The sequence below is a fragment of the Canis lupus genome, chromosome 11, assembly GCF_003254725.2.
Source record: "Canis lupus dingo isolate Sandy chromosome 11, ASM325472v2, whole genome shotgun sequence".
Classification (NCBI taxonomy): Eukaryota; Metazoa; Chordata; class Mammalia; order Carnivora; family Canidae; genus Canis; species Canis lupus.
This window is the reverse complement of record NC_064253.1, coordinates 51,828,464-51,854,457: the sequence shown is the minus strand read 5'-3', so window position 1 is coordinate 51,854,457 and position 25,994 is coordinate 51,828,464. Positions and strand designations below refer to the sequence as shown.

Here is a 25,994-nt window from a genome sequence, read left to right as displayed (position 1 = left end):
ACAATAAGTTCCAGTGATATCTGTCTCCGTGTAAATCAGCAGAGAGGGCCCCGGTGCAATCCGTCACTGCCCAGTCACTCACTCTTCACACCTCTCCTAAGCCCCAGCCTGTGGATAGGATCCAGCTGAACTCTCAGGGGTGGGGGCTGCATTCCATCAGGTCCCACCACCGCGGATCTCCCAGGCTGGAGGGCCCAGCAAGCCGGGATGGGACGGGCAGGACAGGGAGTTTGCTGAATACAGGCAGGGAAGGCCAGGGACGCCAGACGGAGGTGCAGGACACCAGGGAAGGCTTGCTGGGGGGTGCGTGAGTCTGACCCACCAGCAGAACAAATCTGGGGGACCGTGAGGCCTCACATGAAGGTCCAGAAGTCCCGGGCACCCGTCGTCGGCTGGGCATGGTGACCCGGCCCTGTGAAGAGAGAAGCCTCCTGGCGAAAGGTGGCCACCGTGAAGCTGTGGCCAGGGCCCCCCTGAGGATCCTGGGCCCTCGAGTCACAGCTGAAGCAGCAGAGGAGGCAGGTGATGGCTACGGTGACCACAAGCAGCACTGCCACCACTCCAATCACGGCTGTTTCCATGGCCCCACGTGGCAGCTGACCTGCTGAGCAACCGGGGCGTGTCTTAGAGCTTTAGGCCCCCCATCCAAAACAGGGGGCTCTGGCCGGCACTCTGCTCTTCCAGCCGCTGTCCTCGTGGTCTCCTAGGCAGATGCTGGTCTGAGGCCCTGGGTCGAGGCCCCGGGGGCCCGTCGCGCACTCCGCATTGCACCAGTCAGGCCTCAGTGGGTCCTGTTACTGTTTTCTAGGCCTCCGGCCATGATCCCAAGAGCCGTGGTCAACTCCACCGGCAGCTTTTTGGAAGAAGAGCCGTCCTGAGAGATGGGAGCTCAAGATTCCCTGGACTCGGAGGGGCTGAGAAAGAGGGAGCAGAAGACTTGGCTCAGAGGGAACCTTGCCAACCCGGCCCTCCGGTGACGCCTACCGATTTCAAGGGTTTGTCTGCTCAGACAAAAGACAAAATACTCCCCCTCGTGGGGATCCAGGATGCGCCTGGGCTCCTCCCCTGGAAGTACCTTGGGCCAGTCCTTGAATCAGTGTAGCTGCTGCCACCCGGGCTCCAGCCGCGTGCAGGAGGCAGGAACGCAGGTGGGGAGGAGGCCACGCTGCTCTGGGCGAGGTCCGGGTGGGGGCACTGCGGGGTCACCTCTAGGGCCGTGGGGCCTCAGCAGGCGCTGTGGTCCCTTTCACTTGGCCTCCTTTTCTACGTGGGACGGAGGGTGCCGTTTAGATAGGACAGGGCATGCTCCCGCCAGGATCTGAGCCCCCTCAACCACTTACTCTGGGGCTCCTTTGCCCTGTGGCTCCTGTCTGAAGAAGCCCTCTTCTGCATGGCCTCCCCGCGGCCCCCCTGGCCGCCTGCTTCCTCACACCTGCTGCCCACACTCAGGTGCTGTGAAAACTTACCCTGGGCTTCCCCGAGTGACAGCACTGGCTGTACGCGGCACCGTGGCCTCCTAATGTGGGGGCCACGCCAGGGGCCAGGCCATGGACACTCATCCCTGGGTGCTGCAGCCTTTGTCCTGCTTGAGACAAGGCTCCGAGATGTCTGAGTAGCTGGGAGCACTTCCTGAATTCCTTCCACCAATTGTAGTGTGGGCCAGGACCCGCACAGCTGCCTGCCCCTTGGTGATTGCACGTACCCCACCCCCCACACACACACCCACGAGTCCCAGCACTGAGCAGTCGGGTTCGCCACTTACCCGTTCTGGGTGAGGGGTGAGCCAGGCCAGGCCGCCTGAGTAAGTCTGCCAGAAGGGCTGCATCCTCTCACTCCATCACAGCTCTCCCACAGCTAACCCCCCGAGACCACCCCACTTGCAGAAGGGAGGCTTTACCCAAACTGCGAGGAATGGAGTAGTGCAAAACAATGCTTCCAGATACCAGACACAGCCGGGCATTATCTCATAGAATGGCTCCAGCAACCCTGTGAAGTGATCTTGTCTCCATTTTACAGACAAAATGCATGTAGTCAAAAGCTCAATGACCTGCCTGTAGCCTACTGCTAGTAGTAGTGAAAGTAGTAGTAGTAGTAGTAGTAGTAGTAGTAGTAGTAGTAGTAGTAGTGAAAACAAGAGCACCAAAGGGCTGAAGGGGGGTACGGGGCTCCCCTCCTTTCCCTCCTAGCTCAATACTCTTCCCAGCGGCGACAGGGCCACGGAGCAATCACCTTCTCTGCACTTTTACTGATTAGAGTGCAAAGGCCCAGAGAGGGCAAAGGGCCAGCCCAAGGTCACACAGCCTGGGTCCTTCGCAAGTTCTCCAAGGCCCCAGTGAATTTTCTTTAGTACTAGTTTTAGGAAGCTGCCTAACCGCAGAATGAGAGAGCAACTACTTGAACTAAAATGAAGCCTGTCAAATTCTCCCTCTTCCTTTTTCCAGCATGAGCTCAGGGCTCTTCCTCTGTGTGAGCAGCCCTGGGCAAGCTGAGCCCATAGCAGGAAGCTGGACACCTCAAATTATTGGTATTAACGGGAGCAACCAGAGCAGAGAGAAGGAAACATGATGAGCCAGTCTGTGGTGTGTAGTTTCAGATTGAATTACCAAGATCAACTAGCCAATTCAGGAGGTAGAAGGCACCAGAGGAGTCAGGTTTCAAGCCGAGTTATTTGCTTTTTGACTTCTGGTTTGCCTGTTCTTTGTGGATGCATATAGTTGGAGGCCACCTATTGTAAATGTGCGTTTTTCAGCATCTTTAAACTGGAATAAAGGGCAATGGCTCGGCCTCTTATCTTCTGCCTTGTATAGGTTTCCTTACCTGATTCTGAGATTTGAGGGCCCTTCTTGACTCATCAGTAAAATAGGCCTCTGGTCCATTCTCACAACAGGCATTCAATATTTGAATGGAGGCTGTGTGGCACAATGAGAGAGACCTGGTGATAGCATGAGGATAGGCCCAGTCTGCTGTGAAGGCTCCTCCGGGTTTCAGGTCACACTGGCAGTCTGTACTGTGGGATGACCAGCAGGGCCTCTCAAGCCCAGAGCAAAAGGAGCCATCTTTGCTAAAGTGCATGAAGTGCAGGTCCCTTTAGTGCTCTGCTCGTTCAGGATCCTCACCCTCAACCATCCCCACAACAGCTCTGTCCTGTGCTAAGTGGCAGTAGTATTATCAGGCAAGTTGAAAAGATCAAGACAGCCATAAATGCTTTCCCACAGCTCAGAGATGTCTGTACTAAGGTTTTTTTTTTCTGGGTATCTTCTCTTCTTCTTGTGACTATTGTCATCCTATGATATACAGCCCCTGCCCATGAACCTCAGATGCCATGGGACTCCCCAAGATAGTTATCACTTAGATAACTATGTGTCTTCCCACATCCACTGTCATCAACTGATCAGAAAAAGACTACATCCTATGCTTTCCCTTACCTTAGCAAGGGCAAAGATGATGGCAAACATCCTAGAGCAGAGAGCTAGAGCTCTCCCAGAGACTCCAGGCCATGCTTAGGAAAGACAGGCCATCTCAGTCTGACATGGAGCTCTGCAGAGATGAGGGAGAGGGGATGTTCCAAGCCGGCAGGCCACACACATCCATCTATTAAATATTTCCCACTTTTCAAACCCCCCCCCCCAATACCGGGGATGGATGGGAACCCAAGCCCCCTGAGCAAGGCCCCAGGAGCTCAGAGGCCTAATCCTCTTGAGGCCCTACTGCTATACTTGGCATCCCTCAAGCCCCAAACGTCTGGCAGCGGTTATTCCAATCATATTTGCTTTTCCAGAGAGCATGAAGTTGGACAATTTTTCCTGAGCATCTGTTGTGAGGGCTGGTTCTGTGCTGAGGGCAGGGAGCCCTCGAAGGTTCTCAGATCTATGAGGGCAGAGGCCATGAACCCTGCCAGAAATCTCTGGGGAAGAACACCATGTAATCGTGTTCCAACAGAAATGCAAAAATAAATACTAATAACACATTGGAAACCTATAGGAGGGAGCAACAAATTCTTCTTGAACAAAGACCCAGAGAGAGGAAGGTACAAGAGCAGTGTGGACAGGACAAAAGGAGCAGGGGGCAGGAACCAGATCAGGGGGGGACTTGAATTACCATCCAAGAGGCAGAGACTTCCCCCCAGGGTGATGGGGTGTGTGGGTAGATCCCTTAGGCCACAGGGCAGAGATGCTTCAAGAAGGGCAGGGCTGGAGGCGGGCAGGAATCCAGGCCGGGGCACGGGGCATGGGCTAGGGCAAACGTAGCAATGCAGGAGGTGCGGAGGATGTGAAGGGCACAGCAGAGATAAAATCAGCAATACATACTGACCCAGGGCCCAGCCCAGAAATCTAGTGTGGTTGTCAGGGTGAATTTGCCTCCCTCTCCCCCTCGCACCCCACAATAGTCTCAGAGAATCCACCGGGAAATAGAAAAGAAACAGGATGTTCTGTTCCAATGAGTCACCAGGCCCCTGACTTTCTGGCCTGCTCTCGAGCCCCTCCCCACCAGCTCTCCCGGCCCCAAGGCTCTCCTCCCTCCACTTCCCTCCCAAGCACCAGCTGAAAGCCTTAGAACAAGATTTCCTTCCTCCCTGTGGAATTCCGCCAACTATTCGTGGGCTATTTGGAACATGCCTCCAGGCTTTGGCAAGAAGGAGTCTCTGCTATCTATCCCATTTTAGGGAAGAGGAAACTGTGATCCCGGAGGAGGCAAGCACTCTCCCAAGGCCACCCCGCACCGAATCCTCCAGCCAGGCCTCTCCACCCTCTGCTATACACAGGTACCAGTGGACACAGGGAGCTGGAGACTCAAGGCTTCTCTAAGAACCCCCGGCCCAGTTACCAAGGAAATACTGAATTCAGCAGAGCCCACAGAGTGGGGCCTCTGCAGGTCCCAGAGCTCAGTCTGCCCTGGAGATGAGCTGGAAAGAACACTGGAGGTAGGGCCCTTGGGGACCAGCCTGAGGGGGTCTCACCCCTCTTCTCTCAGAGACCCTGGACTGTCCCACAGAAGCCCAGAGCCCCCTGCTACACAGAGAGCCCCCTCCAGGCAGGGCTGTGTGCAAACCCCAAATCCTCCCTTAGAGCTTAGGTCCTGAGGTCTCCTTCCCTAGTGCGCTGGCGGCACCACAGGGCCCGCCCTGCCTCCCCGCCGCCCACCCCCCCCCCCCCCCCCCCCCGCCCGCCCGCAAGGCTGGCCCTCCAGCACCAGGCCAAAGGCACCAGGCGTCAGGCATTCACCTCTCAGAGAGGAAGGTCCCAGGGCAGTGCAGACACACACCTGGCTGCTCCCTCGCCCACCTGAGTTACAATCAAGAGCCTCTTCACAAAAGCTTCTTAGTGGTTTTTATTTTCTTGCATCAAGGCACAGGTGAACTGACCCTGCAGCCTCATACTGCCTTCTCCAAATTCGAGGGCACTGCTGGCCCCTTCTAGGTAGCCCCCTGGCCAGGGGCCTGCGTCAGTCAGGAGACAGCACTTCAGAGAGCACAGCCCATCTTCTGTGCATCGACGTGCACCGGGGTCCCCTGGGCGTTACAGGCCCAAGGCAGTGTCCGTCCCCGAAGGACCACCCCCACTCTCACCCCGTGACCCTCCAGTGTGCACAGGGCACCCCCCCGAATCCCCTCAGTTCTCTCCTCGTGGTACCCTGGGGCATGGTCCGCAGAAGCCAAGCAGGACCAGGGCACAGTCCCCGGCGTTTACCACAGAGAGGCGCCCCTCTGCATGGGAGCATGGGGGTCCACATCCTGGTGATGGTAGGACAGGCGGTGGCTGCCATTCCCAGGTGTCAGCGGTGGCCTCGGTGGACGTGGAGGTGGGCGAGGTGGTGGGCATGGTGGTGGTGGAGGTGGCCTTGATGGTGGGCTTGGTGGTGGTGGAGGTGGTGGAGGTGGTGGTGGTGGAGGCCCGCATGGCGCATGCCAGACACGTGGCCAGGATGGTGGAAGTAGTGAAAGTGTCCCAGCTGGCCCCGGCGCGGGAAGAGCCAAGGCTGGGCCCACCGGACTCGGTTCCTCCTTGCAGCCGGTGGGTTCCTCTCCACGTCGGGGTCCTGCCGTCCGCGGCACAGGCAGGCGGCCAGCAGCAGCAGCAGCAGCACGGCCACAGCGGCGCCTATGACCAAGCCCACGAGGCCTAGCATCTGGGAGCTGGACGGTCCTTCCACTCGGCGGCTCCGTGCTGCTTCCTCCCCTCCGCAGCCTCTGCCCGGCCTCGCAGTCCCTGGACCTTGTCTCAGCTCCCGCGGGCTGGAGAGCAGCCAGGGAATGTGGGCGCAGCCTCTCTGGGCTGGAGCTGCCTGCCAAGCGCGAGGCCAGGCGACTGTTAACTCTGGGGAGGTCCACGGGGAGGCTGGGTGGGGACAGAGGAGCGGTCAGGCGGGCTGTGGAAGGAAGGGCCCCGAGTCTGGGGACAGAAGTCCAGCCGCCCCCATCTCTGCCACCTGGCCAGGTGACCAAGCCGGCCCCTTCCCCTCCCTGGCCTCAGCTCCCTCCACTCTTAGACATACCACATAGCGAGTAAGAATGTGGGTTCTAGAACAATACAATTTACTGGCCCTGTGGCTCGTGCACAGGTTACTTAACTGTGCTGTGCCTCCTTATGTCTAAAATGGCCAGTAAGAGTACCTTCCCTCAGACCTAGGGTTTTCTAAGGGTTCGAGAAGTTAAGATTTATCAAGGGCTTAAGCCAGCCCCTGACACATGGTTGCCGTCAATATTATTGCAGTGGAGTCTGGACGGGGGAGACCTCAGCATTTGAGAGTCTCTGGCTCCCTGTCCTGCCACCGGAATCCTCCGGGACAGGGACAGGCCCTGTAGAACGAATTGTCCTGGACCTCAGGAGCTCCGTGAGGGACCGCAGGCAGGTTTTCATGGTTAGGGAAGCTGCGCGGTCTCTAGGGCCTGGGTCCTGGCCGGTCTGGGTGTTAGCCTGTGCTGCTGGAGGCAGGAAGGAGGCTCTGAGCCCTGAGAGGCCAGACCCCGTCCCAGCCTCTCGGTTCCCGCTTCAACGGTCTGGACTGGCCATAAATGGCAGGCTTCTGGCCCCATCCCTGTGTTCTGCACAGCCGGAGTGACATGCCATTCCTTCCCGGTGAAGAACAGAGCGGGCAGGACTGAGCAGCCCCAGACTCCCTGCCCCTTGGTCCCGCATCCCCTCTGTTCACCCCAAACAAACCCTGTCCATCTGGCTCCCATGCCTCGGGCGCCCACCATCTCCCTGGGGAGCCCTTTCTGCCATGGGCTTGTCGAGCCATCCCCAAAACCCCTCTGCACATGCAGCTCTCCATCTCGCTCCACAAGACCACAGAGGCCCGGGGGCCCCCACAGTGAGGCCCTCACCCTTCCTACCCTTCCCTGGGGTGCGCTCATCATCCTGCTGTCCCCCGCCCCGCCCCGGGAGGAATGTTTTCAGCAGCCAGCCTCTGCGTGTCCTTAGGCAAGGCCGTCCCCTGACCCAGCCGGGTTCCTCCTCTGGAAAAGTGCCAGGGCAAGAGGTGACCTCTGGGGACTTCCTCTCTCAGACCTCAGTGAGACGAGCACTCTCAGGAGGCCTCAAACCCTTCGTGAAAACCTCCTCTGGATGAAAATGCCAAACATTCCCTTCAACCAAATTGCACTCAGGGGGCAGCAGCTCTAATGAATCCTGGGACTTACACCCTCCAAGGGAAAGCCACTTAAACTTTTAATGATGCTAGAGCGAGAACTCCCTCCTATGGCTTCTGGGGCCCTGAGAGCCCAGCTGCCTTCTCTCAGGGCCTGTTAAGGAGAGAAGTCTGCGGCAAAGAGGAGGAGGAAAGCAAACAGAACTTTCTCCTCCTTCTCTAAGGAGACTCCCACTCCACTGCAGCCCTGGGATGGGGGCAGGGACCTGCAAACTGCAGACATGCAGAGCTTCGGTCAGCGCAGAGGGCATCTTGGAATCACCCACACCCGGCCCTCACTGAGAGTTAGAGAAACTGAGGCCAGAGAAGAGAAAGAGCTTGCTTAAGGTTTCTCAGCTTTGTGGGCTACAGCGTGTAAGGAAGACAGCACTATTCCAGAGTGAGGGGGCATCCAGAGGGAGAGTCTGAGATCAGCTGGGGACCTTCCACAGAGATAACATGGAGAGGGATGGGCAGATGTGGCTGACTCTGAATCCTCCACCCCTCTCACACACACACACACACACACCTACACGAGACATTTGTTTTCTTGGGTGCAAGAGTCACTTCCCATCTGGACAGAAGACAGGATCCCAGAATGGGTATTTGATTCGATGCTTTAAGCACTTGGGGGAAGATATAATGGCCACAGTCCTCTGGGACTGCAGAAGTGTCTGAGACCTTCCTAGAGGCCTGACTGGACACCAGGGTTTGCAGGACTGATGCCTTTAGAGGAATGTGTCAGAAAAGCTGTTCCATAGCATTGTGATTATATTTCTCCCATAGGGTTTGGTCTTCTGCACACCCCACTGGCTGCCTTCCTAGCTGAAGGACTGGAGTTTCAGACCATGCAGCTAATAGGTCAGCCTTTTGGAGTTCCTATCATTTAGCTTCATGCTCGTATTTCCAGGGTGCACAGACTTATGCACACACTTACATACCTGTGCACCCCTGTAAATTGCCCTGTGGGTAAACTCACGCAACGAGAATTGCATGCACACATGCTCATCCACATATACATAAGTGCATACAAGTTCCATACAAGCTCACCAACTTGTGCTTGTACTAGATACAAGTGGTTCTTGGCTGTCCCAAGATGACAACCATTGTTTTCGGCAGTTGGTGGCACCACCTAGTGGTGAAACTGTAAAATTCAGTTTCGTATTCTGACCTGCCAAAAGTTAGTCTCCTGATCTTTGTTCGTGGATCATAATTTGAACCCACGCACTTAACTCCTCTCTGTTACAAATTCTGGTCCAGAAAATTTAGGGAATTTCTACGAGATATAGTACAAATTAAACCATACTGATAGATGCATTGACTAAGGAAGAGTGTCTCTGGGAGGTCGTGCAGGGTCCCCAGCAGAGATTCTCTAGGCCCTATGATAGACAACCAGGGCTAGGACTACGGGTGAGCTGGCCACAGGCAGGAAACAAGCTTAGCAGATTTAGGAACTGCACAAGTGTCAGCCCTTGGAGGAAAGGCCATGACTCAGCCCATCTTTTGTTTTGCACAGAAAAGGAAGGATAATGGCCGACAGGTTCCTAACCTGGGTTCTCATGCCAGTTAGAGAAGGGAGATAATCCTCTGCCTAACCTTGGGCTGCCTCAGTAAATACTGAAAATAAGTTGCCCAGAATAGCAGCAAACTTCTGTCCTCTTCTCAGGAGCTCTCCCTGCCCTAATTATGGCCAAGTAGACCACCTCCACCTCCCTCCCTGCTGCCGACTAAACCATAAACAACCAGATTTTCTTCTTCTTTCTCCATTGTCTGAAGCCAACATGCTTGAAAATAAGCTACATAATTTTTATAGAATCATTTCAGTTACAATTCCAAAATATAGATCTAGGTCCCCCCTTTAAAGTGAGCAAATAGAGAAAAGTTGCTAGACATATGAGAAAAGATATCGAGTATTGTACCTTATTACCAGGGTTACTAGAATCTAAAGAAAGGGATAAACAGTAAAATCCCCAAATTTATATATATATATATTTTTTAAAGAAAAAATGTGCAGGGGAGCCCATGCATATTGCTCAGTTCAAGAGTAGGAGAAGATAACATGGGATGACCAGCTCAGGCATTGAGACAGAAATAAAAGGGATAACTTCTGCCTTCCTCTCCCTTGGTTGTATTCAGGCTCTCAATGAGTTGGAGGATGCTCCCCATGGTTGGGGAGGGAAATCTACTTTATAAGGGATCCAATGGTAATCTCACCTGGAAATACACTCACTTCTATGGAAATCCAAGGCTTCTGTGCAAAGCATGTAGACCTCAACTGTGTCTGTGGATGCACATGCCTCTCTGTACTTTGGGAGGATGGTTTCCTCTGTGAACTTAGCTTTCTTTTTTTTTTTAAAGATTGTATTTATTTGTTCATGAGAAACACAGACAGAGGCAGAGACCTAGGCAGAGGGAGAAGCAGGTTCCCTGCCGACAGCCTGATGCGGGACTCAATCCAAGGACCCTGGAATCACACCCTGAGCCAAAGGCAGATGCTCAACCACTGAGTCACACAGGTGTCCCAAAATTTTATATCTATTTAAATAACACTCAAAAGTTAATTCATACATGAATTTGGGAAAATTATGCAAAACAGGAAATTTACTTTCAGATTAAAAATCATATCAGAAAAAGACCACTTTGAGAACCTATCTTATAAGTCTGGAGGGAAAAAAGAATAAAGAAGAGAGAGAGAGAGAGAGAGAATGCCCAGGAATTCAAATTGTTTGCATAATAAACATTTTAGAAGTAGAGAGCAGAGCCCATGGAGGAATAATCCTTAAAGAAATTAAGAAAATTTTCTGAGCTAGAGAATTGAGTCTTTTTTTTTTTTTTTTTTTTTTTTTTTTTTAAGAATTGAGTCTTTAGCTGAAAAGTCACACTGAATACTGAGCAAACTATTTGGAGGACCAGGGCAGACCATCTTGGTACACCCAGGTGCAATTTTGACACTAAAAAGGCTACGTAAAAATATATAGAAAGGAACTCAAATGGTCCAGCTATATTGAAACAGTCTGGCAGTTTTTTACAAAACTAAACACATTCTATTACTTTACCCAGCAATCATACTTCTTGGTATTAACACAAAATAGTTTAAAAGTTATGTTCACACAAAACCTGCATGTAGACATTTACAGCAGCTTTATTCTTAATTGCCAAAACTTAGAAGCAACCAAGATGCCCTCCCATCGGTGAATGAATAAATAAACCAAAGCACATAAAGACGATGGAATATTACTCAGCACTAAGAAGAAATGAGCCAGCAAGCCACAAATAGACATGGAGGAATCTTAGATCCATTTTAGTAAGAGAAAAAATACAATGCAACCTGAAAAAGCTACATACTGTATGATTCCAAGTATATGACATTCTGGAAAAGGCAAGCTATGGAGACAAAAGGATCAGTGGTTGCCAGGGGCTACAATAAGACAAGCAAGAATAGGGGGACACAGAGGATTTTTAGGGCAGTGACACTATTTCCCAGGACACCATCATGTTGGATACATGTCATTATACATTTGTCAAAGCCCTTACAATGTACAACACCAAGAATTAACCCTAATGTAACTATGTACTTTGGTTGACTATTGATGTATTGATGGAGGTTCATTGATTATAACAAATGTACCAATGTGGTGCCAGATGTTGATAGTGGGGAAGGCTGCACATATCTGGGGACAGGAAGTATATGGGAGATCCCTGTCCATTCCACTCAATTTTGCTATGAACCTAAAACTGCTCTAAAAAAACAATAGTCTAGGGCAGCCCCAGTGGCGCAGCGGTTTAGTGCCACCTGCAGCCCAGGGTGTGATCCTGGAGACCCAGGATTGAGTCCCACATCAGGCTCCCTGCATGGAGCCTGCTTCTCCCTCTGCCTGTGTCTCTGCCCCTCTCTCTCTGAATAAGTAAATAAAAATCTTTAAAAAAAAAAAAAGATTAAAAAATAAATAAATAAAAATTTTAAAAAATAGTCTATTCTGGGGCACCTGGGTGGTTCAGTGGTTGAGCATCTGCCCTTGGCTCAGGTCGTGATCCTGGGGTCCGGATGAGTCCTGCATCAGTCTCCTCGCAGGGAGCCTCCTTCTCCCTCTGCCTATGTCTCTGCCTCTCCCTCTGTGTCTTTCATGAATAAGTAAATAAAATCTTTAAAAAAAAATAAAGAATAGTCTATTCTAAAAAAGCAAAAGGATTAGGAAATGATCCCATCAGCAACTGGAGCTGTTCAAAATGTCTCAAATAATAGAGAAAGATAGAAACTTTTCTTTATTTTTTAACTTATAATATTTACTTTCTAAAACTAACACAACCCTGACAACTATAGCATAAAAACACCACAGACAAATATCCAAGGGGACTGCTGCTTCTCCCCAGGAGGCTGGATGGTGTGCCACATGCAGGTAAACACAGTACATGTTCTTGAGCCTCCTTTCTCCTTATGCACAGTGAGGGAAAGACTGGTAACAGAAGGAATCTGTACAGTCTAAGTCACCTTCCTTTCTTGACTTTTCAAGTGTTTTTAACTTTCGGAAGCCACCATTAAGAGATAACTGTGACACTTAGAACTCCATTCATTGATTTAACTAATATCTATTTAACCAGGCCCCACATTTGGTGCTAAGGCTAGAGAGAAGAAAGACACACTCTTTGCCCTCCAGGAGCTTTTTTACCTTGGGTAGGAGACAGAAATAGAAATGATTACAATGTACCAGGTAAATTCTGGGACCTAAGTGTTCACCAGGCCCTAGCAAAGTGCAAAAGAGAAAGTCATTCGTTAGTAATAAATTTCTTTCCTTTTCTCGCCCAACCTACTATTTTAATAATTGCTAGAATAATGACCCTTTACAAATCAATCTCACTTACACTTCCTACAATCTATTATCCTCGTGTTGCACAGGAGACACACAGCTAGGAAGTGGCAGGGCCAGAATGGAGTCTGGGCCTGCCTGGCCCCAAAGCCTACCTCTCACAGTGCTAGACTGAGAGAGGGAAATGAATGAGACATGATGCCACCATCAGAAAGAGAAGCCATGTCTCTGAGAATCCACAGGTGAGGAAAAAGAGAATATGGAAGGAAATGGAAAGAAAGAGGGAAAAGTATTTCAAGACTTCTGCCCCAAAAATCTGAAAAACTCCTGATTAGGCTTGTATAGAACAATGTTCAAAGAGATAACAGTTTCCTGAGTGGCTTTCCAACCTATCCTCCACCAAAATAAAAAGTCTTCTTAAAGTAGACAATAATCAAAAAATAAGATGGTCGGATAGATGAATTCATGTGTCATAATGAAAAAGAGCAAATGGTTAACAATGGTTGAAATTTGATTTTAAGTATATAGCTATTCACACTACAATTTTTCTAGGCTTTCACCATGTTTGAAAGATTTCACATACCAACCCCCCCTCCCCACACACACACGGTGTTGTAGGCAGGGGGAAGTAAGCAATAGTTGGGCAGGGGAGTAGGAGAACAGAGTTTTCTAGTGCTGTCCCACGAGGTAGCATTAGCCACATGGCAACTGAACACGTGCAGTATTGTTAATCTGAGTTGGGGGTTCTGTATATGTAATATAGACTCCAGATTTCAAAAACTTGTACACAATAGAATGGAAAATATCTCATTAATAATTTTTATCCTATTCACAGGTTGGAATGATAATTTTTTATATGTTGAATTAAATAAAATATATTATTTAAATTAATTTCACCTGCTTCATTTACTTTTTTTTAAGATTTTATTTATTTATTCATGAGAGACACAGAGAGAGAGGCAGAGACACAGGCATTGAGAGAAGTAGGGTCCATGCAGGGAGCCCGATGTGGGACTCAATCCTAGGACTCCAGGATCATGCCCTGGGAGTGAAGGCTGGTGCTCAACGGCTGAGCCACCCAGGCATCCCTTCTTTTACTTTTTTAAAGTGGCTACAGGGGTGCCTGGGTGGCTCAGTGGTTGAGCATCTGCCTTTGGTTCAGATCATGATCCTGGGGTCCTAGGATCGAGTCCCGCAGCAGGCTCCCCATAGGAAGCCTGCTTCTCCTTTTGCTTATGTCTCTCATGAATAAATAAATAAAATCTTTTTAAAAATAAATTAAATAAATAAAATGGCTACACATGTAACATACATGCACACCCTGTATAGCATTTCTACTGAACACTGTCACCTACTGCATCCAGTCAGCATGGATCCTATTACCTTGCTCATTCACACCTGCTCTGGACCAAGGCCTATGCCAGGGCAGGCAGAGATGAATCAAACACAGCCACAGCCTCAGAGAGCCAAAGGTCTAGGTCCTGAAGAGAAGCCAAGACAGACCTAAAAACACTATAGGATTTCAGTATCTGGGTAATCTCAGTGACTTCCTTGCTTGTAGGTGTTCATGTGGTGCCTTTTTGATTAGACTGAGGGCAGAACCTTTCTAGAGCAAATATAGAAATGTGGAGGTGGGGGCAGTGTTTTGGGGTCAGCACTTCACATGCAAAAACCAGGGAAGGTAAACATCCCAGATTGAGGACAGTCCCACATGAGGAAGAATTATCTTGTCCAAAACAGCAGTAATGTATCTGTTGAGAAACTCAGAAGAAGAAACACCTGTTTCTACCCTCTGGCTAAGGACTCAGGCCTATTCACCAACCCACACAGAGGAAGCACCATTATTACTATGCAGGCAAGGACAAGGATCTTCCTAGGGTCCTGAATCAACATAACCCAATTCCCCATCTCCTTAAAGGTAAGTGAACCCTGGGACAGTTAAGGACACCCAAGGGTTTGGCTCCCAGTGGGAAATCTGTCTGATTATGAAGACTGCCAAAGGCAGTGTTCAATTAGCCCAGGCTAATTAACCATGTGGGAGCCTGTATCCAGAGCTCAATAGCTCAGGGCACCACTCTCCAGCACCAGGTTCTAAAATGCCACAGGAACAGACCACTTCTGGAGGTGGTGCCAAGTGAAAATGAGTCATCCCTTTGGTCTGATCTCGGGCTGGAGCTATGGGAGATGAGGAGCGTCGATGGGTGTCCTACATAATCAGCTAAAGGACAAGTACCCACACTGCACGAATTTCCCAGAAGGCCTTAGTTGAACAACAGGTAAAGGTGTAAGGACCCTAGGAAAGGTGAGTATCACTGCTAGCTTGTGAAAGGATCAGAAACCCCTTCCTAGAACAAGATGCAGTGGTCCAGGCAAGAGGTGAGAAGTGTCTGCATCACAACAGGATCTGAGAGAAAAGCAGGTGGAACAGACTTAAAATATATTGTTGAGATGGAATTAGAGGATTTTCTGATGCATTCAATAAAGAGAATTATGGAGAAGTAGAAGCCAAGTATAGACCTAGGGATCTGGAATGAACAGCTGAATGATAGAATAGGCAGGAATACCTCTTGAGGAACTTGTCAGTGGAGGAGAGAAGAGAGATGAGGCAGCAGCTGCAAGAGAAAATTATGTCAAGGAAGGTTCTATTTTAAAGATGCGAGAAGACAGAGCCCTCTCTTCCCTGGGAATCCTCAAGGGAGATGGGTGACTCATGGAATGACATTCCTGTGGAGGATAGAGGGATTAGGGTCAGGAATAGGAGTGGAATGGGATACTTTGAGACTGACTCCCTGTCTCAGTGCCTGGTGTCATGAGCCTCCAGCCAACTAGATACTTGAAGTGACCCTCCTTGGGCCTCATTACTCTTCCTTCCCACTCACATTAAAACAAAACAAAACAAATTAAGCTATGTGCTATTTACTACAGAAGTCTAAAAAACAGATGATAGAAAAATTGAAAGCAAAAAGATAGAAAAGATACATCAAGCAAATACTAAGCAAAAGAAAGCTGGTATAATAATAGACAAAGTAAATTTTAGGGCAAAAAAATTTCTAGAGATAAAGAGGATCCATATATAAACATAAAAAATCATTTTTACCAATTATGACGTTTTATGTTCCTAATAGCATAGGAATATAAAACAAAATTTCTAAAACCATAAGGAGAAATTGACAAATTCATAATCAAAAGATTCTAACACATATCTTTACATTATTTGTCAAGCAGACAAAACAATCAGTAAAAATTTAGATTTGAACAAAGTAACTGTGAAGCTTGATAAATGGATGTATATAAAAACACTGCCCCCAGCAGAGAAGATACATTCTTTTCAAGCACACAGATACTATTGATGAAAAATTGCCAGAGAGTAGGTCATAAAGCAAGTCTCAACAAATTTAAAGGATGGGTATCATACAGACCACATTCTCTGACTACAGTGAAGTTATATTAGAAATCAAGCTGAAATAAGCTTTAAAAATTTAAACATTTATCCAACAACCTCCATTTGTTTGGGAATTAAGAAATACACTTCTATGATAATTAAAAAGAATAATAGTAGAAATTACAAATTATTCAGAACAAGACAGAAATAGAAACAGTACATATCAAAATATGTGGAGTGAGGGGATCCCTGGGTGGCTCAGCAGTTTGGCGCCAGCCTTTGGCCCAGGGCCCAACCCTGGAGTCTGGAGATCGAGTCCCGCTTCGGGCTCCCGGCATGGAGTTGGCTTATCCCTCTGCCTGTGTCTCTGCCTCTCTCTCTCTCTCTCTCTCTCTCTGAATAAATAAATAAATAAATCTTTAAAAATAAAAATAAAATATGAGATTTAATGAGCTTAAAATTGAGAAAAAGAAAGCCAAGACTGGCAGAAGAAAGAAAATAATAAAGATTAGACTGGATATAAATCAAATAAGGGGGATCCCTGGGTGGCGCAGCCTGCCTTTGGCCCAGGGCGCGATCCTGGAGACCCGGGATCGAATCCCACGTCGGGCTCCCGGTGCATGGAGCCTGCTTCTCCCTCGGCCTATGTCTCTGCCTCTCTCACTCTCTCTCTATGACTATCATAAATAAATAAAAATTGAAAAAAAATAAAAAAATAAAAAAAATCAAATAAGGAATCGAGAAACAATAGGAAAAAATTCAACAAAATCAAGAGTAGGTTTTTGAAAAAAATACAATTGACAAATGCTGAGCTAGACTAATAGAAAAAGGAGGACTCAAATAAATAGAATCAGAAATGAAAGAGGAGACACTACAACAAATGACAGAGAAATTAGAAAGAACATTAGAATTACTATGAACGATTACACACCAACAAACTGCATAATCCAGAAGAAATTGATAAATTCTTAGAAACCCACAATCTACCAAAACTGAATCAAGAAGAAATAAAACGAATCCCACGTCAGGCTCCCTGCATGGAGCCTGCTTCTCCCTCTGCCTGTGTCTGTGCCTCTCTCTCTCTCTGTGTCTCTCATGAATAAATAAATAAAAATCTTAAAAAAATAAAAATAAAAGAAGAAATAAAAAGCCTGAACAGACCGAAAACGAATAAAGAGATTGAATCAGTAACCAAAAATTTCCCACCAAAGAGAGTAGGACCACCAGATGGCTTCATGTGTGAATTCTACCAGAGAAGAATTTTTAAAAAACAGTCCTTCTTAAACTCTTCCAAAAAAAAAAAAAAAAAAAAAACAGAACAAGAGGGAACACTCACAGTACTCATTTTATGAGGCCTGCATCACTCTGATACCAAATCCAAATAAAGCCATCATGAGAAAACAAAACAAAACAAAACTGCAAGCCAATATCCTTGATGAACATGAATGCAAAAATCCTCAATAAAAAATCTAAAAAACTGAATTAAACAGCACATTAAAAAGGATTATATACTATAACAAGTCAGCTTTATTCCTGGAATGCAACGATGGTTCAACATACAAAAATCAATCAATGTAATATACCACATCAACAAAATGAAGGACAAAAAACACATGATCATCTCAACTGATACAGAAGAAGCATTTGACAAAATTCAAAACCCTTTCATTATAGAAACTCTCAACAAAATAGAAATTACTTCAACATAATAAAACTCATGTATGAAAACCCACAGCAAACATCATACTCAGAGGTGAAAGACTGAAAGCTTTTCCTCTAAGATCAGAAACAAGGTAAGGATCCCCCCCTTTCAGCATAGTACTGGAAATTCTAGCCAGAGCAACTAGGAAAGAAAAAGAAATAAAGACACCCTCATTGGGAAAAAAAAAAAAAACAAAAACAAGGAAAACTATCCCTACTGGCAGATATAATCTTATATTTAGAAAATTCTAAAGACTCCACATACAAAAAAAGCTGTTAGCACTATAAATGAACTCAGCAACGTAGCAGGATACTACACACAAAAGTCAACACGCAAAAATCAGTTGCATTTCTATGCATTAACAATGAACATCTGAAAAACAAATCACAAAAACAAGTCCATTTACAATATCATCATAAAGAATTAAACACTTGGGAATTAAATTAACCAAGGAAGTGAAAGACTTGTACAATAAAAACTACAAAAATTGCTGAAAGAAATTCAAACAGACAAATAAATAGAAACACTTCCCATGTTCCTGGATTGGAAGACTTTATCAAAACTACACAAAGTGACCTACAGACTCAGTGCAATCCCCAAGAAAATCCCAATGACATGTTTCACAGAAATAGGAAAACTCACCCTAAAATCAATGGAATCTTAACGAATGGGAAGTAGCCAAAACAATCCTGAAAAAGAACAAAACTGGAAGATCACACCTCCTTTTTTTTTTAAAGATTTTATTTATTTATTCATGAGCGACACACACACACACACACACACACACACACAGAGGCAGAGACACAGGCAGAGGGAGAAGCAGACTCCATGCAGGGAGCCTGCTGTGGGACTCAATCCCTGGTTTCCAGGATCACGCCCTGGGCGGAAGGCAGGCACTAAACCACTGAGCCACCCAGGGATCCTCAAGAACACACCTCCTGATTCCAAAAATCACTACAAAGTTACAGCAATCAAAACAGTGTGGCACTGGCAAAAGAGAGAGAGAGAGAGACCAATAGAATAAAATAGCCCAGAAATTAACCCCCACACATATGATCAGATGACTATTGACAAGGGTGCCAAGACCATTCAATGGGGAAAGGATAGTCTTTTCAACAAATGGCACTGGAAAAACTGGGGTATCTACATGAAAAGAATGAAGTTAAACCCTTACCTAAAACCATATACAAAAATTTAACTCAAAATGGATCAAAGACATAAATGTAAGACCTGAAACAATAAAACTCTTAGAAGAAAACATAGGACAAAAGTTTTATGGCACTGGATTGGGAATGATTTCTTAGGACACCAAGGACACAGGTAACAAATAAACATTAGATAAACTGGACCCTACGAAAATTTTAAAACTTTGTGTGTCCAAAAAACACTATCTACAGAATATAAAGGCAGCCTACAAAATGGGAGGAAATATTTACAAATCATATATGTGATAAGGGAATAATATCCAGAATTTCTAAAGACCTTCTAAAACTCAACAACAAAAAAACAATTTAATTCAAAAATGGGCATAGGACTTGTACTGACATTTCTCCAAGATAATATATAATGGCCAATAAGCACATGAAAAGATGTTCAATATCACAAATCATTAGGGAAATGTAAATTAGAACCACAATGAGATATCACCTCACGCTCATTACAATGGCTACTATTAAGGGGAAAAAAATGGAAATTAGCATGTGGAGAAATTGGAACCCTTGCATACTGTTAAACGAAATGTAAAACAATAGTACTGCCACTGTAGAAAATAGTGGAGACTGCTCAAAATTTTAGAGGTTCCTCAAAAAATTTTAAAAAAGAAATGCCATATCAGCTAGCAATTCCACTTTGGGTATATGCCCCAAAAAATTGAAAGCAGGGTTAACATAGCATAACAGCATTGTTCACAACTGCTAAAACATGGGCACAACCCAAGTTTCCATCAGCTGGTGAATGCATAAGCAAAATGTGGTATGTCCATACAATGGAATATTAATCAGTCTTTAAAAAGGAAGACATCTTGCAATGGCAACAACATGGATGAACCTTGCAGACATTATGCTAATTGAAATAAGCCAGTCACTAAAAGACAAATACCATAAATTCCACATAGTAGGCTCATCTTCTTATGATTTCCTATTACCTTGTCTGTGAATTCAGTTTCCATTTACTACCCCCAGGAATGATGACGGAGTGCCTGAAAGAGCTACTAAGAGGATGTCAGCTGGGCTTGGTGGCTCCCCATTCCTCCCGGGACTTCTCTGTGTGCCTCTGGTTCAAGCATCGATAATTACTGACTCAGAGGGCAAATATCTCCAATGCCCACTACCTGGACCTGCCTGCTTGCTGGCAAGTTACAAATTACAGTCCCTTACCAGTCATCCTGATGGTTGCCTCAGCCCCTTCCCCCTGCTCCTTGTAACTGTTGCCTGTGAGCTGAGAACCCCCAAACCACTGTCCTTATTGCAGTAATCCCTTCCTTACTTTGTTCGGCTGCGGTTTCTTCTAACAATGCAATCTCATTTGGCTTATCGTTTTTTCAGCAATTCCTCAACATTTCTGGTCTGCCGGTGGCACTCTCTCTGATTTTTCAGTGCTGTTAAGAATTGATTTTCATTTAAACATGTACAAGTTCTATCTTCTACAACATTTTGGTAAGATATCCACACAAGGATTGGATCTCAAAACTTGGCTGGTGCCAAGGACTCAAGAGCCTACTTTCTGGACCAAAGATGAAACACAGTTTTCTGATTTATAAATTTATTGATATGAAAGGCCATCCAGATTCATAAAAGTAAAAGTATACTTGAGATTTTAGCCTCATTGAATATGACATAAAGATACTTATAAAGTTAGAGAAAGGACATATTAGTGAATATACTGCTGGATTCTGAGAATAGATCCTTTAACACAGATTTGGTCTCTTCCCTCAGGGTTTCCTAGCACTTAGAAGCTAGTAGAGGACACACAGGCACATAACTAGGGCACATAGATTTTATGTCCACCAGATTCCTTGCTCTGTCATCCTGCTGCCATAGTGATCTCCCAAGCTCATGCTTGGAATTCAGGGCTTCATAGTTGTTCCAACCACCTCCTCCCGCCTCCCCCAAAAGTCATCAAGAATGGCCTGATGTCCACCAGGTGGAGCCCAGGAGCTAGAGCCCATCAGCTCACAACAGCTCACCCCCAAATAAATCTTGCACCTATGACAAGAATAAAACATGAAGAGGAAGAAGGGTTTATCCCAGAAATACAAGGAGAATTTGACATTGGGGAAAATTATACGTCGATGGAAATCACTTCATGAATATATTAGAAGGAGAAGAGTTATACAATCAGGACACAGTAAAAGGTCTGGATTGATGGAGAGACAATGTACCTGAATGAGAAAACTTGATTTTACAATGATGTCAATTCTGCCCCCCAAATTAGTGGATGAATTAAAGGCATAATCCCATGAAAGGTTTCATGAAATTTGACAAGCTGACTGCAAAATTTTTCTGGAAAAAATATTGATAAATAAAAAAATATTGATATCTAGCAGATATCAATATACACTAGTAATCTACAGTAATTAAAGTAGTGTGGTATAAGGACCATAAGAGACAATAAAATTTATTTAAAACCTAACATCATGCCTAGAAAGAAATTCATAAATATATGAAAAATGAGTATTGATAAACAGTACTGCAACAAATATAATGCTAGAAAGTGAAAGTAATCTAGTTACAGAAAACACATTCCAGGTGGCCTGGTTGGGGGAGGGAGGAATGGACTACTCAGGGGGATGAGGAAATTTGGGGGATGACAGATAAATTCTCCACCTTGATTGCGCTGATGGTTTCGTGACTGTACACCTATGCTAAAATTCATCAAATGATATGATTTACATCTATGCAATTGTACATCACTTATGGTCAATAAGACTGCAAGAAGAAAACATGCTTAAAAGCCACACTTACCTATGATTACAAAATCAATCTTTCTGTGTGGATATGCACATGTAAATGACCAGAAAAGTATCTAGATAGAAATATATAAAACTAGAATACTAGCTACCTTCGGGGAGTCGGGGAAAGGAAGAATGAAAAGGGGGTGTGACTTTTATACCATATACTTCTGTATTCTTCATGTTTTTTTAAAAAAATGTTTTGATGTGTAATTTGTAAAAATACATAAAAAACTATTAAAATCACTTAAATTTTAAAAGTTAAATAAAACTCCAACAACAATAACAATACCCAGTTCCAAGATAAAATGACCCTATTTGATAATGAAGTCCTCAAGCCCACAGAGGAATGGGCTCTGAGAACTGGAAGGAACTTCAAGGAGCAAGCATCAGGATGCCTGTTCTGAGAGTGGAGAAGAGGAGCCGGGTACAGTGAAAGGCACCCGGTCACAACCTGACCTGGGCAGACCTCCTTTGCACTGACTGGGGATGATGCTTTCAAGAACGGACACATCAGTGTCCCCAAGCAAACCCAGGACCCTGAGCCCGCCACTTCACCTCTCTAGAGCAGTTTTCCTGTCCATGCACTGAGGGTGTGCCAGAATGGTAGATACAGACTCAACTGCTCTGATATTCTGGAATTCTGTTTGTCTCTCTTCACCCAGTTTCCTCCCCATTACACTCTTTCCAGATTTTGCATTTTCTTGAGATCCCTATGAAAGTTGGCAGGACCTCTAACTCCTGGAAAACCTACCATTTGCATACTCACACGTTCATTAATTTTTAAGTTTATTCACCAAGAAGTGTTTATGCATTATTTAATTATTCACCCAGCCACTCATTTACTCGTTCTGGAAATACACATGGGCTACGCTGACTGGGGACTGACCTATGAGTGTGGCTCCTGACCCTGAGTCACTTTCTCCAACTTTTTCATACTAATTAAGATTTCCAAATAGATGCTGTGTAATTGGGTCTTTGGGACATCATCCCTGAAGCACCCCAAAGTTTCTAAGTTGGGCGCATTTCCCCTTCTCCCTCTAAATTGCCTCCGGGATTGCACAGTCCCTTGGCACATAGGGAGCTTTGAAAGGTGCCTACTCCTTTTGGCCTGTCTGCTCCCTGGGAAGCCATTGGCCACGATGGAGCTGGGAGCTGCCCAGGTCAGGGAGACCCTGGCCACCCACAATAAGCTACTGAGGACCCTGTGCAGCCTTGAGCACATCAGCACTTCCTAATTCCACCAAACCTGACACCCTCTGGAGAACTCCCACTGAATTTTGAGTACTTTGCCTACATCCACCCAATTCTAAAAGCTCCACTTAATTCTATCAAGTTTCAAACACTTTCCTGAATTCTGCACAAATCAAGGCATGTCTTTTAGTTTGCAAAGCTGGGTCAGTGTGAAACCATGTGTCCTGCCCACCAAGGCTCCCGGTCTTTGAATTATCTTCCAGGAAAGAGGGGACATGGGTCTGAAGGAGCCTCAAGGTAAGTAAAAAAGTGGAGATGTCGGGCCAGGGGAAAGGGCCTTGGCTGGGAGTCAGGAACCCGAAGGAATTACTGGAGCCTTGGCTTCCCCTCAAGTGTGTGATGATGCTGGGCAAGCCTCTTCTCCTCTCTGGTCTCAGTTTCCACATATAAAAAGGGGGTGGTCTTCATGAGAGGCAAGACTGCCTGCCTCTGCCAGGCTGTCCTCCAAGTTAGGAACAACTCATGTCTATCACCCAGCTGCTCACTCCCAATTTGCCTTAGCCTCCTGAAGTCACAGCAAGACAGGAAAAAGTTGGCTGTGGCCAGGCTAGGCGCTTCAACTTGGCCTTCCAAGGCTGGGTATGGTGGCACCCCGATGGGCTGGCAGGGTAGGCAATAGGCAAGGAGCAAGAGTGAGAAAGAGGTGAGAACTACCTCTCAGAAATACCAACACAGGGCCATGCTGCACTAAGGAGAAAGGGTTCAAGGCAGCCTGGGAGAAATGAGAAGGCTCCCTTGGGGAGGTGGCCTCTGGCCCGGTTTTTAGGTAGCATATGTCCAGGAGTGAGGCGAAGGCAGAAAGGACACTATGGGCTCTGCAGACAAAGCTTCCTAATCCTGCTTTGAAAACAAGAGTTCCACAGCCACTTCCATCCCATCGTGGCCCCTCTTCCCACAGACCCCCCCCCCACCCTGCCAGCTGAAGGACAGACCACAGAAGAGTAGGGAGACCCAGCAACTCAGCACTCAAGCTAGAAAGCAGACAAGACATTGAGCTGGTTCTGTGACCATATCCCTACTCTGATGTTTCTTTCTCCTCCTGGTTCAGCCCAGACAAAGTCTGCTCCCCATCCCAAGGTCTGCTCCTTCTCCACTGACACCATTAGGGTCCCTGTTTGGTCCTCTAAGCCCTGGCCACAAGTCTAGTGTGTGTGTGTGTGTGTGTGTGTGTGTGTGTGTGTGTGTGTACATGGGGGGTCAAACAGTTGTTTGTGCATACATATGTGATTGGGGGCCCTAGGGTGATTATGTGGATATGTGTATATTGCAGTAGAGAGCCAATGGCTGCCCATGTTTGCTAGTGACTTTAGGGGATAGATTATAGTCTGTGGACCCACGCAAAGAGGAAGCCACAGCATGACTTAACTACCAGGGGTGCAGGAAAGCACAATGCCACCTCAAGGCCACACACAGCCCTGGGACAGTCTCACTATTGACACCCTGTTAAGCAGAGGTGCCCCTCCAGGAGCCCAGTCTCAGATTCCCCAGATGAATCTTGGAGGGAGCTTGCAGATCATGCTTCCCTGACCCCACAATGTCTCTAGACACAGTCAAGCAGAGGCAAGACCTTCAATCTGAGGTCCCAAGGCTAGGACAGAGCTCTCCCTGCTGCAGGAGGGGCCCTTCATTCCTGTGTAGGGCCCTACTTGGTGTGAGAGGAAAGTCCACAGGGCCACTCAGCCTGCACCTTGCTAGATGATGTAGACCCAGCAACACCCAGATATTCTATATCAGGAAGGATTTTTGTGACCCTTAGCATGGCTTAACAGAAAGAGGGGGAAAGAAAAAGGAGGAAGAAAAATGCCCATGGGAAAAAGAGGCTTCTTATTTCTAGAGGTATGCAGACAGTAGCAGGATGAGGCTAGGCACAGAAATTGGAGAGGATTTCTGCCTAGGAATGGTTTGAATTTAGTGGCCTGGGAACACGTGTGTCCTCATTCATCCCCCTCATGCCTAGCATGGTGCCTGGTGTGTGGTTGGGACTCAATCTCTTCATTCTGGACTGGATAAACATGGGCCGAATAAGAGGGAACTATGTCATGCAAGGAAGGCACTCACAGGAACCAATGCTCATTCCTGACCCAGGCGTGGGCAGGGCAGCACATCCCATGGGTTTATTGACATCATGCCAGGTGCCTGAACACTAAGGAAAAGTTGACTTATGCTCATTATCTGGTGAGAAGATTGAGGGGAGAATGTCGGAAAAAGATGTTCACCCAGTGTGATAAAAGAACCACCAACATTCGGCACCTGATAAAAGCAAACTTCTGCTGTGAGCATGATGTAGGTTCACACAGCTGGGAGGACTGGATTCTAGACACACCTTGCCACAGACCCACAATGTGATCTCAGTTTCCTACCTGTATGGTGAGATCCAACAAGTTCACCTCTCAGGGAGCTGTCCATGCTGATGCCCTATGAACTCATGGGGTCCAAGCATCTCTGGCTCAGGCCCAAAGAAAATAGGAGTTGGGGGGCCAGGCCAACTAGCCCTTCGAATTTTAGCTTGAAAGCCCATGATGAAGGTCAATCCACACATAGTAGCTGATGAACAGGCCCTGTGGAGGGACAGGTAGATGAGCCTGCTGATAGGCTCAGAGTCCAGCAGTCCTTCCCATGAGAGGCACATGTCTGCTTCACACGTGGAGACCAGAGCTAAGCTGAAGGCACAACCAGACTTCTGCAGGCTGAGAAATAAAGAAGAGCATTCCCAACCATGGAAAGAGTGTAAAGCATCTCAGAGGCTTCCTAAAAGCCGGGAGGACCCCTAGGAACCATCTAGTCCAGGGATCCTCACAGTGGTACTGTGGCCAGCAGAAGCCACATCACCCAGACAAACATAGTCAGAAACTGAGGATAGAGCCCAGCAATCTGTGTTTTAACAAATTTTCCAGGTGATTCTGATACACATTAAGATTGGAAGACCTCCGGATTTTTCCCAAACTGTTAGTAGAACACTTATCTGCTGTAGGGGCACCTGGGTGACTCTTGGTTTCAGCTCAGGTCATGATCTCAGGGTCATGATCTCAAACCCTGAACTTTGCCAAGCGCTGCATCTGGCTACGCTCAACAGGGAGTCTGATAGAGATTCTCTCTCTCTCCACCGCCCCTTAGTCTCTCCTCCACTTGTGGACGCACACAACACACACTCTCTCTCTCTCAAATAAATTAAAAAAATTTTTTTTGCTATAGATCAATGTAAAAAGACCATGGTTAAGTAACTTTGGGAATTACATGCCCTACACCACTTTTGGAAAGTCACAAATTACACTGGCA

General features: G+C 46.8%; 2 protein-coding genes across 2 annotated transcripts; both read right to left on the bottom strand.

Annotated features, from left to right (window-relative positions):
- Window positions 1–211: 211 nt before the first annotated feature.
- SPAAR (small regulatory polypeptide of amino acid response) lies at window positions 212–726 on the bottom strand. The gene has a single exon (XM_035697194.2). The coding sequence runs from the start codon at window positions 579–581 to the stop codon at window positions 354–356; it is 228 nt and encodes a 75-aa protein (XP_035553087.1). The 5' UTR covers window positions 582–726; the 3' UTR covers window positions 212–353.
- Window positions 727–5,310: 4,584 nt separating this feature from the next.
- Window positions 5,311–6,945, bottom strand: HRCT1 (histidine rich carboxyl terminus 1). Its single transcript, XM_025433031.3, has one exon. It carries the CDS (start codon window positions 6,124–6,126, stop codon window positions 5,773–5,775), a length of 354 nt encoding a protein of 117 aa, XP_025288816.1. The 5' UTR covers window positions 6,127–6,945; the 3' UTR covers window positions 5,311–5,772.
- Between the last annotated feature and the right edge of the window lie 19,049 nt (window positions 6,946–25,994).

Bases quoted from the DNA above. Each gene is read 5' to 3' on its own strand.
- SPAAR (XM_035697194.2), bottom strand. From the start codon at position 581: ATGGAAACAGCCGTGATTGGAGTGGTGGCAGTGCTGCTTGTGGTCACC.
- HRCT1 (XM_025433031.3), bottom strand. From the start codon at position 6,126: ATGCTAGGCCTCGTGGGCTTGGTCATAGGCGCCGCTGTGGCCGTGCTG.